This window comes from Pterocles gutturalis, unplaced genomic scaffold (assembly GCF_000699245.1).
Source record: "Pterocles gutturalis isolate BGI_N339 unplaced genomic scaffold, ASM69924v1 scaffold7469, whole genome shotgun sequence".
NCBI lineage: Eukaryota > Metazoa > Chordata > Aves > Pterocliformes > Pteroclidae > Pterocles > Pterocles gutturalis.
In genome coordinates, this window is record NW_010128076.1 from 1 (window position 1) to 14,522 (window position 14,522).

The window sequence follows — 14,522 nt, forward strand, 5'->3', positions numbered from 1 at the left end:
GGGGTCTCCGGGTGAACCTTCCCTGGTTGGAAAGGGAATGGGCTGTGTCGGGGGCTGGGCAGAGAGGATTTCCCCCTCCCGCTTGTTCCCGTGCTCCGGGGGCCGGGGAAGCTCGGTGACACATCATGTGCCAGGCGGACTCCAGGTGGTTGAAGGATGCCCCTGGGAGATCTTGATAGGCACCCAAGGCCTCAAACTTTTGTAGACGTGAAAAGTGAAGACATTAGAATTGTTTCTGAAAACTCCTTCAAAGAAACTTGGTTCCAGCTTCCCAACGGCTGAAAAAACCCCATCAGTGCTCATCCCTGGGCGGCGAGGACAGCAGGGCAGACGGTTTCCCCTGCTGTCCGGTTTGGAGTTGGTGACTGGGATCTCCTAGGAATGGAAAGTCATGAAAGAGACTCCTCGGTTGTCTGTTTTTATGTGGTGGCCTAGAGTCCTGGAGGATGACCTAGCACTTAAGAATCAAACTGGGCCAAGTTAAAGGCCAAGTTGACTTGAACGAACCCTAACAGTGGAACCAGGTCGGAAGCAAAGCAAGTCCCAACCTGAGTGTATCTGGTCAAAGATATATATTATTTTTAAAAGACTTGTGTTACTGGAGCCAGGCCTGGATCTTTTAGAATCCAGTTGAGCTGGAAGCAGCTCATAGGTTTGTTTTGGTTTAGTTTGGTTTTTTTTAATTCATGTTTGTACAATCTTCTGGATATTTTTTTTCAAGAAGGAGTAAAAGGGAGTGTTGGAAACTAACAAACAGGATTAAAACCCTGAGCGCTTAAGGAAAACAGGTTAAGGAACTTAATCCAGGATGGATATGCAGGAGTCCCAGCAGCTGGGTATGTTTGCAGAGAGTGAGCTGATGTCTGTGGGGATGGACACTTTTATCCATCGCATTGACTCTACCGAGGTCATCTACCAGCCGCGGCGGAAAAGGGCCAAGCTCATTGGCAAGTACCTGATGGGAGACTTACTTGGAGAAGGGTCCTATGGCAAAGTCAAGGAGATGTTGGACTCTGAAACCCTCTGTCGGAGAGCTGTGAAGATACTGAAAAAGAAGAAGCTCCGCAGAATTCCCAATGGGGAGGCAAATGTGAAAAAGTGAGTAAACGTTTACAGTAACCGGGTACTGGGGGGTTAAACTTGGTCTTTATTTTCCATCTGAGCTGCTGTATCATTTTAACTAACACGTTTTCCTGCTGTGGAAGTGCTTCCTAATCCGTAGGTATTCGGGAATCACTTTGCCGCTGACCTGCAGCCAGTGCTCTTGTCGAAGGCGCTGCTTCCAAACGCGGCCGGACAGCTGGGGGCCGGGAAGGGACCTGAACAGACACCCTGTCACATGTGCCGCTTCTTTACTAGTATGGCTTAAGGAATAAAATAGTATTTCTTAAAGAAATTTCTCTTTAAGCTTTCACCTTGAAGAGGTAAGCGGTGGTGCTGTCGGCAGGGAAAGGGGAGAAGGGGTGTAGCTCTGAGCACAGAAATACCCTCCGTGTCCCTGTCCTCTGCCTTGTTTGTGTGCCAACGCGGGGCGGGTGGCTCTTCGGCTCTTTGGGGCAGCAATTCCTGTTCCCACCCGTGGAGTAGGTGCCCAGAGCATGATCCGGTGGATTGTGCACCCGATGGGCACAGGAAGTCTTGGGATTTATTCTGGGTTTCGCTGCCGACTGATGAGTTTGGGAGGTAATTCCAGGCTCCCTTCAGTTGATTTCTGCAGCTGTAAAATGGGGACAAGGGTTGTCAACCTCCTTTATTTCAGTGACTCAAGATCTGTTCTTGGAAGCTTTTGAAGCGCCAGTTACATACAGATTAGTCAGGGCACAAGTAACTAATTAAAATTAACTGTGGGAGAAGCCTGGCTGGCTCGTCTGCAGGGCTGGGTGTGTGAAACTTTCCCTTTTCTGGGGCTGGGCCCTGGTGGGGACCTCGCTGCTGCCGAGCGTTTGTCACCGATAGCTGTTTATCGCTGCGAAGGGGAGCCTTCTGCGGCCAAAACAAACTCTTTGCGAGGGTTTATCTGGGAGCGGGAGGGAAGACTCGGGAGATGTTTAGAGGACTCTAGCTGTGCTGTGCTGAGCGTAGAGCCCTGACCCTGCAGAGGCTTGTTGCCGTTTCTCGGTTTGGTTTGAGTTTCCGAGCTCAGCTGCGAGATATTTCACATCCTGTCCCAGGACGTCTGTCAGGGAGCTGTTGGGGTCTGCCTGCTGACCCCCGGTGACAGACTGAGCCAGGGAACAGTCCCAGTGCCGGGGCCTCCTTGTCTCTCCTCTGCTGGCTCAAGCTCAGAACCAGAGTAAACTCCTGGTTAATATGTAATAAAATGTTTCTTGTTTTTCTGGTAAAGGCACCGGTTCCCCTTTCCACCCTTGTCCCCTCCCTCAGTGACATCAAGAGCTTCTCCTGGAGAAGGGGGAGGTTGTTTCCTCCTCAGTGAAACTTTTACATTCAAATTCTTCTCCCCTGTGGTGAGAAAGGACTTGCCGGATGCCGGGAGAGCTTCCTGATGCCAGAACCATGGTAATGGTCCTGTGTCCTGAAGTGAACTCCGTGGAAACTTTATTCATGCCCGGAGCCTGGCTGCGGGCGCCTCGTTAGGTCTCGTTAAGGTTAGTTATTAAAGCAGGCTGGCCAAGCACCGCTGGGTTTTGCCGTGGATGTTTTTCTGGCTCAGCCGCACCTGCTTCAAAACACGGAGGCAGGTTTTAGATGTTGTCTTGTAGCTAGGGTTTACTTCAGTTCAAGTTCCTGTTTTTGTCACCTTGTCCTTTTCTCTTTGTCCACCTATTCATGTGCTTTATCTCCTTCTCCAGTGGTGATTTTTTTTAAAGACAAAATGTCATATTTTTGTGGCACCCGTGGACATCTGACCCAACCGAAGCTGTGGGCGCTGCTGCAGCAGGGCGAGAGCTGTCTCTGCTCTGAGTAAACCCGTCGTGGCGGGGAAGCAAACCATGGCTGTGCTTCAGGTAGCGCTGGAAAGGACTCTCTAACATTACTTTTGTAATGTCACACTGCTTGGCTGGGTATTTTCACTTTCTGCAGCTGCACTGGAGCAGCTTATGCCCCGCAAAGTGCTCGTGTGTAACGGGACAGCAGGAGGGCGGGTTGGGGACTGAGTCACACCGTGAGGTTGGGCTTTCTTGAAAGCTGCTAGTAAGTAAAGTAATGAGTAAATCTGTAGTTCCTGTGTTACGGCGAGGCCTGCTTCCCGTCCTGCTTACGTCCTTATCTGCGCAGGGGTGTCTGCAGCTCCGTACGTGGGAGAGGTGATGGTGGATAGTTGTCTGATCCTGACTCTGGTGGATGCCCCTGGAGATGACAGATCTCTTCCTCTGCCCCCAGAACCAGACCAGTGCGTGGTGGCCCCTCTCCCTGCCAGCCCCAGGGGTGTGTGCCCCGTCTCGGTGCGGTAAAGATTTCCGGGCACCTGGAAATGATGAGTGAAATATGTCTGAGACTTAGAAAACAGAATGATTCTTCTCTGCCCCAAAATGCTCCAGTTCTGCCTCTGCGGAATGAGCCCTTAAGGGGTCTGTGGCTCCTGGTGAGGGTGTGGAAGGTTTAAACTGGTGAGACGAGCGTTTCCTGCGTGGATCTGGGGGATCTTCCCTGTAGAGAAGGGTCGAGGTGACTTGGGCAATCAGACAATGCTGTGGCTAGTCACTGCTTCCAGCTAACACAAAAAATGAGTTTAGCAGGATTACCAAAAAGAGGAAAGAACATTTGGAAGGCTGTTTGTCTCTAGCAGCACGGGTTTAATAGGACTGAGTGCTAATAGCCTCACGCTTTAATTAAGTGTTTGGGACTTTCTGTGCGTATCCCAGGTGTCCTGTGCTGTACTTACCACGCTCAGTGATTGCTCAGCTTTGGGTACACGCTCATTAGAATCCCTCGGAGGTTTAAAGCGTGCAGTCGGCCTGTGCTTGACAACTTGCTCCTTGGGCCTGCAAATAGAGGGTCTTGCCCCACGAAACTCAGGGGTTCTGCTGAGGGAAGGACTCGCTGCGGGCCAGAGGCGGCGGTGGGCTCACCCTGACTCCTCTGGTCTCCTGCCCCGTGGCAGAGGGCTGCGGAGCGTAACCGCGTGGCTCCCTTCTGTCTCTGCTGAGCTGGGGCTCTGCTGGGGTTCGGTGCTGGGATCTCGGTGGTGCTGCGCTGGGCACGGGGCTCGTCGCGTTGGACATCCCCGCTGAGAGCGTGGTGGAGGAGGGCTGGAAGCAGTGAGGAGAAGCAGCAGCGCTGCGATCTTCCCCTCCCTTAGCTGCTCACACACAGTTCAGGGTCGGTCCCTGCCTGTTGCCATCAGCCTCCGCAGGGTGAGGGGTGCCCGGGGTCTGGTCGCTGTGTTTGGTGACAGAGGGGACACTCGTCTGCGGCTGCAGCGTTCAACATCCCAGGTCTTCTGGGTGCACAGGAGGCAGTGAGGGGACCTCTGGGTGTTTCTGTGTCTTGAGAGGAAGATTTGGGGAGGGAGGAGCAGTGAGACAGGTGGAGGTGCTGTGCTGCTCCCAGCAGGGCTTTGGGCGATGGCTGGAGAGGAACCGTTTGGATGCTAAAGCTCCAAAGATGAAGATCAGCACTGGAGTCCTCAACACCGTGATGTGGGCCTCTCCCCGTGCCAGAGGGACGTTCAGCTGCGTAGAGCTGCAAGGAAGCAGGGAAGGGCTCTGCTCAGTCTCTTATCGGAAGCATCACGGCTGCCGGTGAGAGTGAGGAGGTGCAGCTGCTCCTGCAGATGGGAGTGACAAACGGCATCCCAGCGAGGGGAGGGCGGGTGTTCACTGGGATCCGCAGGGACAGGCTGCTCACCAGCCAGACCTGGAAAAAGTTCATCAGCTCGGTGGCACATCGGGGATACTGGCTTGTATTTAAGATTTGCTTGGGCTCTGCGGGGTTATGAAACCGATCTAAATAAATACATGATGTCGTCGTTCAGTTGCATAAAGACCAGAGGAGTGTTTCTGGAGTCCTGTGGAGCAGCAGCAGGACTGGCGTTAGGGGACGACGGTCCGTGCCAGTGCTGGCAGATGGAGCGGTTCCTGCCCCGTCGCGGTGGCACCAGCTCGGCCGTGGTGGTGCCCGTTCCCTGCGCCCGGCTCCGCCGCACCGAGCGCTGCGTGTCGGGAGCCTGGGCCACGGGTGGGTGCGGGGAGGAAACGCCATTGTGCAGGCAAACGGCAAAGCAAGCGGTGGGCTAGGGTGAGCTTTTGGGGTTAGTTCTGAAAAAAGTAAATTTAGGCAGCTTCTGGGGAGGTGAGCGCCTGTGTGCGCTTACTTGGTGAAGGTTGAAAACTGAAATGGCATCAGAGGGGACTGTGGCCTGGCTGCCTCTGCTCCTCGGTCGTTCTAGAATGCGAGAGGGGCTAAAAATAGAATAATCTTTCCTCTGGGAAGCGGGCTGCTTGGCCTCTGCCCCAGAGGTGGCTGCACTTTGCTGGCATTTTAGATTGGTTCACGAAGCCCTCCCAGGGGGGAAAAAAAAATAATTCCAGAAATACAAAATATTTATTAGTCTGTGAAAAGTGGAAGGAGTTAGTATTTGTGCTTTCAAGCCGTACTACAGGGAGTGAGCTGTTGGGATCAGATTTTAAATGTGTTCCTAATGTTGGAAGCTCTCTTTGCCTTCCCAGCAAAGCAGTCTTATTTAAATCAGTGTGTGCGCTCGCTCCCGCTCTGCCAGCTTGGTCCGAGCACTCAGCCCGTCTCCCTCATTATGCAGAAACTTCTTAGACCTACACTAGTGCTGGCTGCAGTTTCTATGCTAATTTAATCCACTTCAGCCTTTTGGTTATTACTATAATTAGAGCGGCTGCATCACTTTGCAAATCTGTCTGCCATTTAAACTAAACACTCTTCGGAGCTTTGCCTTCTTACCCCAGGCTTCTGTTTAGCTATTGTAATGGGTTTTTTTAAGCCATATATGATAAAGGAAGGGTGGCTGGACTAAATGTTCATGGTGAAATAATTAATGCTACTGCTCAGGGATCCTTAAAAGATCTTTAACGAAACCTGCTTGCATTCCTGGACCTTGGGAGCCTTTCGGAGGAGCAGTTCCTGGTTTGGTGCTGGCCACAGCTTGTTGTTAGGCTAACCGAGTGGCTTTCGGAGCGCGGCATGTCCTGTGTTTGGGCAGAGGCTCTTCCCTCTCGAGCTGTGCGCTGAATTCCTCGTAACGCTGCTTTCAAGAGTTGAGATGTAACCTTAAAGCAGCTTGCCAAGCGGCAAGAGAAGGAAGCTGGAAAGAGTTTGTGTGCCGTTCAGCAAGCGCAGAGTGGAGCAGCAGCAGGACGGTGAGGAGCAGTATCTGCCCCGCCAGACGCTGACAGAACCACCCTGACCTGACTGGCCTGATCCTCCTGTTTCTCCTCACAGCTGGCATCCAGGGGGATTTCGCAGGCTGAGTTTAATGCAAAATATACTAAAATGTGGTTTGGGCACAGTACAAAATCCCAGGAGACAGAGATGAACCCAGCTGATGTGAGATGACATGCGAGGGTCTGTTTCCGCAGCCAGGGGAGGATGTCTCCTCACTCAGCTTCACGGGATTTTTTTCTCCACACGTGGAAGGTTCGGTTCCGATCTCTGAACCGTGCGGTCAAGCTGAGTGAGGACTGAGGTTTGGAAGAAATGGAGTTGTTAGCTGGAACCCCTGTGTTCATTCTTGGGACTAATGTTTTCATTCTTACATTGGTGGCTTCATTCCTGAATCCTCCTGGAGGTTACAGCTTTAACGAAGGGCACTGTGCGGCTGCCCCGGCCGTTGGCTGGGGCGTACGAGGAATTCCCTGTGTCTTCAGGGTGATTTCTGTACTGACTGTGGTAAAGACACTTGAACCGACCACAGAAATGGATGAATGGACTGGCCAGCCCCATCCCTCAGCTCTGAAGTCTGTTGTGCCCGTCTCCTGGCCACAGGGAGGTTTTGGTGCAGGGCTCCGCAGGTGGGGAACGCTGGCGACTCGCTGCCCCTTTGGTGGCCCCGGCACGGCGAGGGGCTTACCCTGCCCGGCTGCATCGGGCGCTGCTGGGGATGCACTCGGCTCTTTTTGCTATTGAGGCACCTCCGGGTTTTTCTGTAGTTTATATGTTCTGTAGAAAATCCTGTTCTGCTGAACAGCCCCTCTTCAGAGGGATTTCATGTGCTACAACCGAAAATCAATTTCGTTTCGTTTGTTTGTGTCTTTAGTAGATCAGTCAGTTTCTGATGGTTTTGTATTTGTGTTAAATGACTTCTATCCATTCATAACGCAAGAGCTATCAGAAGGAATTGCTTGGTAGGTATAGAAACTTTTAATTTTTTTGTCAAGTAACTAGTATTCAAGCTTCTCCCCAGCTAAGTGGCAGGATTTGTGCTGAAATGGGCGGTACAGCGTTGGCTGCTCTGCTGTGCAGAGCACGCCGAACCGCACGATGCTGCGTTGCACTGACACCTGCGGGGCTGCTCCCGCTCACGGTGTGGATTAAAAACACCCTGAAGTATGGAGACTGGAAGCCCAAACAGATTTATTTCTGCTACTGTAACTACGGATGACACTTCTGTATAGAGGAGCACGAAGTGCAAACAGAAAAGCATTGTCTTGGACGTGACTGTCCTAGATACGGCAGTGAGCGGAAATGTGGAGCATCTTCGGGGTTTGGCTGGAGAGCCTGACGGTGGGCTGAGCTCCCCGCAGCCCGGTGTTGTGGAAAAGGTTTAATGGGGGGGAGGCTGGTAAAGCCACAGCTTGGATTCTCATGAGCAGTTTAACGTGCAGCACAAAGGCAGGTTGCTCCTGGAGAATGTTTCTCTGGCTGTTTGCCCATGGACTGGGATTCCCGCCCAGAGGAGGCGGACTGGCTGTGCGGCGTTAACTGTGTGGGTCGACAGCCACTGGCTGTGCAGCGTTAGCTGTGAGGGTCACTAGCCGGTGGCCAGTGAGTGTTTTCGTGGGCTGATGAATTCAGGAACACACGAGACCTTCTCTCAAACAGTCTCAGGTGAAGCGGCTGGGAATAATATGCTTTGAAGTGTCTTTAAAGTCCATGTGGTTTAGAAAACATTCATTTCATGCCGTAGTGAGGTAATAGGCTTTTTAAACCTAACTTTTTTGCTTTTCTCTTCCTGCAGGGAAATTCAGCTCCTGCGGCGATTACGGCACAAAAATGTTATCCAGTTGGTAGATGTATTATACAATGAAGAGAAGCAGAAAATATATCCTTTTATCACACGGTTGTTAATAAGGTTTGGATTCCCATTGTTCTCTGCTATGCTGCTGGATCATCATCGTTCTGCTTTTGTTAAGGCCCTTTTGAATATTTCTTAAGCTTGAAATTGCTTTCACTGGTATTAAGCGTACTGCATGTCTGCAATACGTTCCACACACACACGTTTTCTTAAGTTTCCCAGGTTCCCAGTTAGGAAATGAAATATTGTCCCCAAGTTACAGATGCAGGGCTGGGGTTGGGGAGAACTGCCCCTCAAATCCTGTGTTTTATTGTGTGACCTTCAGCCACTCTGGTGAAAAAAGAGCTTGGATCCGTCATCCCTGACCTCCTGTCCTAGCTGTGGTGTGTTAGTGCTTGCTTTCCCCAAAGATGGACCTTTTATTGTCTGTGCTATGTAAAATCAATTTTTGTAATATTTTTTCCTTTAAGTCCTTGGCAATGGTTTAGATTATTTTTTTTCTTTCCCTCAATTGAAGAAAAAAATCTGCTCGTTGGCCGGCATCCGGGTGCCTGCAGCTGCCTCCTTCCCTTTGGAGGGTCAGTGTGGCTGCAGCACTGCCTTTCCTGCAGCCCCTGGTACGCTTTGCTGCTGGTTGTCCTTAACGAGAGAAGATGAGCTCTGGAGCCTGCCCGAGCCTCCTCCGTTCTGTTGTTGGTGTGAAAGTCCCTTCAGTCACCTAACGCTTGTAACAGTCGTGGAGACCGAAAGCATATTGCTCCTGGGAGGTCGACAGCTCGGCTCTGGAATCAAATCTGTGGGTTGTGACCTCAGGGCATCTTTCAGACTTTAACATGTTACTCCATGGTGCGCTGTCCCCTCTGCGTGTGCGTAGACGCTCACCAGTGTTTCACTTGCAGGTGAGATGCAGGCGAGCAGCCCGATGGTTTCTAACGAGCCCGCTGCTGGGAGCAGGCTTTGACTCGGAGCAGCTCGTGCGCTCGTTGAGCTGCTCTGTTGTAGCAGGGTTATGAATGGCTGCTTTTATTTTTGACAGTGTTTTCTAAATACTGTTTTCCAATTACAGTACTTCATAAAATGGGTAATTTAATTGTGTGCTTTAATTAGATCAAATACTCCGACACCAAATCATTAGTATAAAAAAGCGTGACAACTTTTGCTTGTGTTTTTGTAGCCTTAGCTGACTGAAGGGACTGTAATTCAATTACCGTTAATTAATAGGAAGCTGGGATGCTCAGGGAGCAGCACGGGGAAAAAGAGCCCGAGAGAGACCTCGTGTGTTGGGAACAGGGGATGACAGCCCCAAACGGTTGTCCAGAAGCGTGGCCTCTGAGCCAGGAGGGATGTTCTTTGGTTTCTGAACAGCAGCGTTTGAAAAGGAACAAATTGGGTTTTGGTGCTTTTCCCTTGCAGGTATAGGTTGAGTTCACTGGTTTTGTCTGTTATTTGTTTCGTCTACTCTTTTGTCTATTATTTGTCTCTCTATTTTGAGGGAGGGATGTCAACTTCCCCCTTACTGATAAAAGTCCTTGTTTCCAGAGTGACCGTGGTGGTTTTGTCAGTTGGGCTGCAGAAGAAGGCAGGACTCTGTTCTCACCTGAGTGTTCTGTTGCTGGTAGGACTGCGGGCTTCAGCCACGCTGGTACTGGGGAAGATGGTGTTTTATCCGCTCACCTGCCTAGTCAATGCCTGCAGTGATTTCCTTTGGTAAAGGGAAAGCTGTGATGACTGGATTAAAAATATCAACTACATTTAGTATTTAACGGGCTGCTTCGATACCTGCTGCGGCTGGGAGTGCAGAGCTGGTGATGAATGGAGAACTAATCCAGGCAGAAAATAAACCCGGCTCAATAAGCAGCATCCCAGCTGGCACCCGCTCTGACAGCTCCTGCTACCAGTGTGTGCTGCTGTGTGTGGGAGCAGAACCCCGTTGATCGGAAGAATGGAGAGCCTCCGTCGTGTTGGGGCACCTGGAATAGATCTGCTCCAGCCTGAAAGTTTGTGCTCTAGTCTGACTGATCAGCCAGAGGTGGAGCAGTTACAAAAGAAAGGGTGAAAGACAGCCTGGCAGCTAAGGAAACCAAAATCAGGCTGGCCTGTGTGGATGAGAACAAGAGCAGGGTTTTGCTTCCCAGGAGCCTCTCTGATCACATAGTCTGTGTAATCTGCTGCTGGTAGTGTTCTCTTGAGGGTGGGAGAGTGGATGTCTTCCCCATCACCCTGATAGAAGTAGTTCACAGATTTCTTCCAGAATAAGAAATGGAAAGAATTCTGGGAGCTCTTTCTGCTGTTCTTGCTTCTGCTGATTTACTGGTGGCGTTGTGCCCGCCAAAATCTTGCCGTACGTTAGTGTCCCTCTGCAGAGCACTTCACCCGGGGAACGTCGTGCGGATTGAATGAGTTTGCACGGCGTGTTGAGCTCCTGGATAGAATGCGCCGCAAAAGGGCAACATGAGCTTTAGCACAGTTCCCACTTGAAGCTCTTTAGCCTCTTCTGCCTCAAGAGTTCAAGTGGCATCCTGGGACATAAGCAACTTATTTGAGGCTTAGGTTAAGAAGGCATCTGCCAGGAGTGATTAGTGACCCGATGCGGCGTGTTGCTGGGGAGCAGGGGCTGCTGCTCTTCAGCTGGAGGTGCACTCCCTTGGCAAAGCCGGCAGATGTCTCAGGTTCTGTTCCTGCGCCGCTCGGCACAGCCTGCCTCCGAAGCCCAGCCAGAGGAGGAAAACCGGCAATTCCTGCTCAGGCAGGTGTGCAGCTTCCCTGGCTCGGCCCCAACACTGAAGCTGCAGGAGGTGAAAACCAGAATATGCTGCAAGGGAGCAAACGCTAAACAGTGCCACCAGTTCTTGGCATTCTGGTGTAACTTTTTTTATCCGTGCAGCTTCAAAAAAGCTTCCCAGCTCTCTAGGGATCCTTTCTCCTGCTGCTGAAATACTGCCACGGGGATGGGGGTAAGCAGGAGCTGTTAAACAGCGCGTGCAGCCGTGTCATTTGGAAACAGGAAACAGAATAACGAACCTTGGGGACGGTGATGGGAGCTCACTGTTATGTCAAGGGTGAGAACTGTTAAACCTTGAAGCTTCCTTAACTCTGCCTTCACGTATATGGTGATGGAGTACTGCGTGTGTGGGATGCAGGAAATGCTGGACAGTGTCCCAGAAAAGAGGTTTCCAGTTTTTCAGGCTCATGGGTAAGTACAGTTTTGTTCCTGAGGCTGCGTTAGCCTGTCCCCACTGTGCTCTCCTCAATCCAAGAGCACGTTCTGCTCCGGTGCTTAGGCTCCTGCCTGCACTTTAGGGTAAAACTGCCTTTGTGTAATATATTTATATCCATTGAAAAAATGAAAAACCAGTCTAGCGGTTGCAGGGACAACCTTAGATTCTGGGAAGAAAAAGCATCTTTCTGCTGAATTTTGTGTTACTTTTGTTTTGCTTTACAAATTACACGACAGCCCTTTCTGGCCCCTGTCCGACAGCTCTGGTGATGGGTGCGACGCAGGAGCCCATGAGGACTTGCCCTGTCTAAAGGGAGGCGAGGCGTTCAGTTCGGTGTCAGAAAAGAGATTAAAGGTCTTTGGAGGGATTAAGGATGGGCAATATCCAGCGGGATCTGTTATCTTGTTTAGTTTTAGACAGGATAATCTGAAGCCCCTTTCACTCTGCAAGGAAAGGAACCTCAAAATTCTGGAAATGGATGCAAGAAGACGGTTGTGTATATATATGGTTTTTATGGTCATATTTTCATTTTGTTTAAAAAGGTGTCAGGTTACCGATAGCCTCAGTAAAATACAGGCACACTACATCACGTATGATTTCTGGATGCTATGAGGTAAAACAGTGCGTGCGTGATTGCTGCCAGGCTGTCAATGCACAGTGCTTGCTACGTTACAGTAACGGCCAGCCTGTAATCTCTGGCCATTCGTATGGCACAACACTCCTTTCTGCTGCCTGAAGGAAAATTTTTTCCCCATCCCCTCTTAGCGCAAGCGGTGCCACTGAAAGAGCATCTTTTGCTCTCTTAGCTTAGCCTGGACTAAAGCAGGTGTCAGGATCAGTTACCCGCTCTGTGCCAGCGTGGTGCTCCGTGCTTACAAAATACGGAGACTGGGGAAGAGGGCTTTGGTGTGGAGGGGCCCAGAGTGGTCAGCACTCTGGTGCAGAGCTCTAGCAGGCAACTTCTGACTTTGTCAAAAGGTTGAGTACCAGTTCTTACACACCACAGTTCAATCTCAAGAATTTCCGACTTGTTTCCCATAGCAGCACTCTTTGCTTGCTGTGTTATCGTAGTTCCCATAGTCCTGGTCCATGGAAGTGTCTGACTTCTTTCCCCTCTCTCTTTCCACAGGTACTTTTGTCAGCTTATAGATGGCTTAGAATACTTGCACAGCCAAGGGATCGTCCACAAGGATATAAAACCAGGGAATCTCCTGCTAACAACCAATGGGACACTAAAAATATCTGATTTAGGTGTAGCAGAGGTATGTGAGAACTGCGGCAGTCGGGAACGTGGGAAGCGTGACATTCTGGCTGTAGGTCACCTGTGTGGTGTCAGTTGATTTATTGTGCATTTGGGCTTTTGTTCCATTAAACTTGCAGAGTGCTCTGGAGTGACTCTGAATGCTTATTGTAATTGGCAAAAGACTTTTGTTGACAACAGCACAAAACTTCAGTCCGGGAAGCACAGGGAGGAAGACCTCAGTCTTAGCCAACCCCAGAGTGCAGTTAGGTGCCAATGAGCTGCATCACCTTGTCCTTCTTCTTACACAAAGACTCTTAGCTAGGTAGGAGAGGCACAAGAACTGTCACTGTGGGCGTGTACTTGCTGTGGTGGCATGTTCTCGTGGTATGTAAGCAGATGTTCTGTAGCAGAGCTTTGCCCTTTCCCCCCATGAAGCTTTTCTAACAGTTAGAATTTGTCTGCCTTGAAAGTTTGGAACTAATGGGTCTCTTCTGCTGCAGGCATTGCATCCGTTTGCAGAGGATGACACGTGCAGAACGAGCCAAGGGTCGCCAGCATTCCAGCCGCCAGAAATTGCCAACGGCCTTGACACCTTTTCAGGCTTTAAAGTAGACATCTGGTCCGCAGGGGTCACGCTGTAAGTGCCCGTGCAGCAGCCAGGAATTGCAATTAAAAAAGCTTAAAGCCCCCAAATATCTCAGTGCTGTGCTGTCTGCTGTCATTGCTGCTCTTCTGTATTTTTTTGCTGGGAGCAGGGAGGGTGTATGTGTGTTCGTTCCTCCTCTGGATGGGCATAGGTTCCCCAGAAAGCTTGTAATTCTGAAGAAAGTAATCTTTACTCTCAGTGAGTAACTCTGCCCGTCATTTCTCAGCATCTGAGATGCACAGCTACTGTAATAATAGGAACCACAAATATCTCTAGTATTTATTTTTAAGTTTCTTCCATCCCACCCTGTCAGGGAGATGTCTTGGTGCTTTTGACTCGTGTGAATGAAGAGGCTGTGATAAAGGAAGGCTGAGTTTAAAGAGGCATTCCAAATACTGTCAGATATTCATATTTTAGTTTCCTCTTGGCTTCTTTTGGTTTACATAGTCACATAAGAACTGAACATGTGTTCTGCGTGCTTTCCTCATAGCGCTTCTCCTTCTGCCTTTACAGATACAACATTACAACGGGTCTGTACCCCTTTGAAGGGGATAATATCTATAAATTATTTGAAAACATCGGGAAAGGTGACTACACAATTCCAGAGGATTGTGGTCCTCCACTCTCAGACTTATTGAGAGGTGAGTCTCCCAGCTGACTCTGATAAAAGAATGGGTGAAGGCTGCAGGTGCAACAGCTGCTTAGCTTGCACAGTGCCAGGGGAGGAGAGGAGGGTCCTGGGGTTGGTTTGGGTGCTTCTGTTCCTGTCACTTACTGTGATAGTTTGGGGTTTAGTGTTGAACAGTGTCTACATCTTCTGACAGCTGGATAGCCAGGGCAGCAGTTCCGCTGTGCGTGGCAGCCAGCTTGGTGATGCCCCTTTGGCAGCAGATAGGATGCGATTCCAGCACCTGGGAGATCTGAGCAGGGCTCCGGCTGCCTCGGTAGCCGTGGAACAGCCGGCTGTGGTGGCACCCCGCAGCCCTCCGCACGGGCTTGCGCTCTCTTCTTTGTCTTCAGCTGTTTGTGAAAGATCAGCCCTTAAATATGAAATGGTGCTGCCTCGTTTCAAGTTCTGTTTTTCTGGTTCCTGAGCTACGTGGGGTTAGGAGGTTAGTGTGGGTGAAGGGCTGCGGGGCACTGAGCAAACTGAGTCACTTCCCTTCCTCCTGTCCGCAGTGTCGTCAGGTCTGCTCGTCACGCGGGCATTATCGCTGAGCCAGGGTCTGTGTGCTGCGCCGTGTCCTGCGT

The 14,522-nt window shown here is 50.6% G+C and overlaps 1 protein-coding gene across 1 annotated transcript; it reads left to right on the forward strand.

Annotated features, from left to right (window-relative positions):
* The first annotated feature begins 485 nt into the window (after positions 1-485).
* Positions 486-13,929, forward strand: STK11 (serine/threonine kinase 11). Its single transcript, XM_010079486.1, has 6 exons — positions 486-1,098; positions 8,108-8,191; positions 11,268-11,357; positions 12,512-12,644; positions 13,126-13,262; positions 13,785-13,929. The coding sequence occupies exons 1-6, from the start codon at positions 809-811 to the stop codon at positions 13,927-13,929; spliced, it is 879 nt and encodes a 292-aa protein (XP_010077788.1). The 5' UTR covers positions 486-808.
* The last annotated feature ends 593 nt before the right edge of the window (positions 13,930-14,522 follow it).